Source organism: Sciurus vulgaris (genome assembly GCF_902686455.1).
Source record: "Sciurus vulgaris genome assembly, chromosome: 12".
NCBI classification, from domain to species: domain Eukaryota; kingdom Metazoa; phylum Chordata; class Mammalia; order Rodentia; family Sciuridae; genus Sciurus; species Sciurus vulgaris.
Window position 1 is genome coordinate 12,705,296 of NC_136473.1, and position 2,354 is coordinate 12,707,649.

The 2,354-nt window shown below is 55.4% G+C and overlaps 1 protein-coding gene across 1 annotated transcript; it reads right to left on the bottom strand.

Moving 5' to 3' along the window:
• Positions 1-412: 412 nt before the first annotated feature.
• Positions 413-1,069, bottom strand: LOC306641102 (calmodulin-like). The gene has a single exon (XM_079105963.1). It carries the CDS (start codon positions 899-901, stop codon positions 452-454), a length of 450 nt encoding a protein of 149 aa, XP_078962089.1. The 5' UTR covers positions 902-1,069; the 3' UTR covers positions 413-451.
• Positions 1,070-2,354: the final 1,285 nt, after the last annotated feature.

Consider the following 2,354-nt stretch of genomic DNA (forward strand, 5'->3'; position numbering starts at 1 on the left):
GAGGTAGACCATGGGGCCTACTCAAGCCTACTCCCACCAGGTCCAAGTGAAAGAAAGGGGTTGAGCCCCAAAATAATCTCAAATATGCTGTTTGGGGCTCTTGGAATGTCTACTTTCTGATCAAACACCACGCACTCATCTGGACTTAGCATTCCTTTTATTAGACCATCGCGACAGCCCTATGAGGTGGGGAACACCCATTCCACTGCCAAGAGAGGGGAGGGACCAGTTCAAAGAGGTCACCTTCTGCCCAGCAGGCAGAGAGGAGCTCATGAGCAGCCCCAGACAGCACAGCATCCAGACCAAAGAGAGCTCATGGATGAGGAATTTCCCATCTACCGATCCAGAATTTCCCTTTATTGCCCCACAACCAAAGCAGGGGCCCGGAGATGGCATGAGAAGCCAGGGGCCAGAGTCAGTCAGACAGGGCGAGGCCCGCACCCTGGGAGCCTTACTTCTGGGTGAGGATCTGCACAAACTCCTCGTAGTTCACCCGCCCATCCTTGTCCACATCAGCCTCACGGATCATGGCATCCAGCTCCTCCTGCGAAAGCTGCTCCCCAAGCTGGACCATGGCCTGCTTGAGTTCCTCCACGGTGATGTAGCCGTCACCATTGCTGTCGAAGGCACGGAAGGCGACCCGCAGGTCCTCCTCACTGTTCCAGCTCTTCTTCTTTTGGGCCATCACTGCCAGGAACTCTTGGAAGCTGATGACGCCGTCATTATCGGTGTCTACCATGGCAATGAGCCCCTTCAGCTCGGCCTCTGAGAGCTTCTTGCCCAGGATCTGCATCACTTCACCCAGCTCCTGGACATTGATGTTGCCATCCCCATCCTTGTCGAACCTGGAGAAGGCCTCCTTGAACTCAGCCACCTGCTCTTGAGACAGCTCCTCAGCCATGGCTGTGTCCCTGCAGCTCCTGAAGCTTCTGAGTTTGCTGACAACCTGCTCTTCCTAAGGGATGGTGGTTCAGAGCTCAGGGCAGCCACTGGGCTCTGAGGCAGTGTCTGTCAGAGGGCAGAGCTGCAGGACAGCCTTGCTTCAGAATGGGAACCCCCTCCTTTTCTGCAATTGGAGCAGAGGGAGGAGAAAGGCTCCCCACCCTCCACCTGTCCTCAGGCAAGATCCTCCTCCCAGGGAGGGACAGACCTGCTGCAGACCAGAAATGCAGGAATTGGAGTGGGAGGGCCCATGGGAAGGGTTGGGGGGGAACCAGCATGGGATTGCAGGCTTGGTAGCATCTCCTGACCCTGATGGCAGACCACCCACTGTAGGGGCATCTGCTCAGGGCATAGTTCTCCCGCAGCAGATTCTCACAGAGACCCTGACCCAGCCCATGGGTTCAGGACAGCTTCCCCAGTTTTGCAGAGATTGAGGATGGAGAGGGGAATGGATGTGCAGGAAGCCTACTCCAGGGGCACAGCTGTCCCCAGGAGGAGGGAGAGCTGTGCTTTGTGGTCTGTTCTCTCTGCTCTTTCCCTGGGCACGGGGCTGGTAGAGGAGTTAGTAGGAGCACTGAGTCTCCCTGGGTGCAACTGTGGGCTTTATCAAGCTCCCAGCTCAGGGCAGCCAGCAGATACAGAGCAGAGGATGGGCTCCTTTCACTTTGGGAAGCCTTTAGTTTCCAGAAAGCAAGGAGCCAGTTTCCATTCAGAACCACAGCTGATGCCAAGCTGATTTATCAAATGATTTCAGAGGCTGGGCAAAGGCTTTTTTCTCTCCCTGCCAGGACAGTCCTCCAGTTCAGTGATTCCTTCAATTCCCTCCCATTGCTTAGCCCAAGGCCCCTTGTGTAGAACTCTTGGAGGGGAGCAGCTTGTGGTCCATTCACAGGAGGAGGACAACAGGTAGGAGTCTTGACAGCTGCCTGAAGCCTGGGACGTGATGAGTGGCTGTGGAAGGCCAGCCCAGCAGACACTGAGGGGCAGCAGGAAGCAGAACAGGCACTGCGGTGTGAACTTAGCCTGCCTCTGGTTTGGCTAAGCATCACCCCTAAGTGTGGTTACTCATCTGGGGCCCCAGAGCCCGCCATCTGATTCACCCTCTCACAGGAAGCTCATCCCTGCCCACTGCCTGGAACAGCAAGGTTTAGACCAAGAGCTCAGCCCTTGGCGGACCATCCTCAGGCTCTTCCTGTGGTGGGACACTTGCTTATGAAGGGAGGTTGGCCATGGAGTCCCCACAATGTTGTTCTCAAGGAGGTTCCCTCTTGATCTCTGTGGATTCTTATCCCCGCTTCCGTAAGGAATAAACTCCCTCACTCTCCTCCTGATACTTTACAAGATCCCTTTCTCTGGTTCAGCCAATCAAATAGAGCATTTTCTCCTTCCCTAAAGTGCAGCCAGACATACAG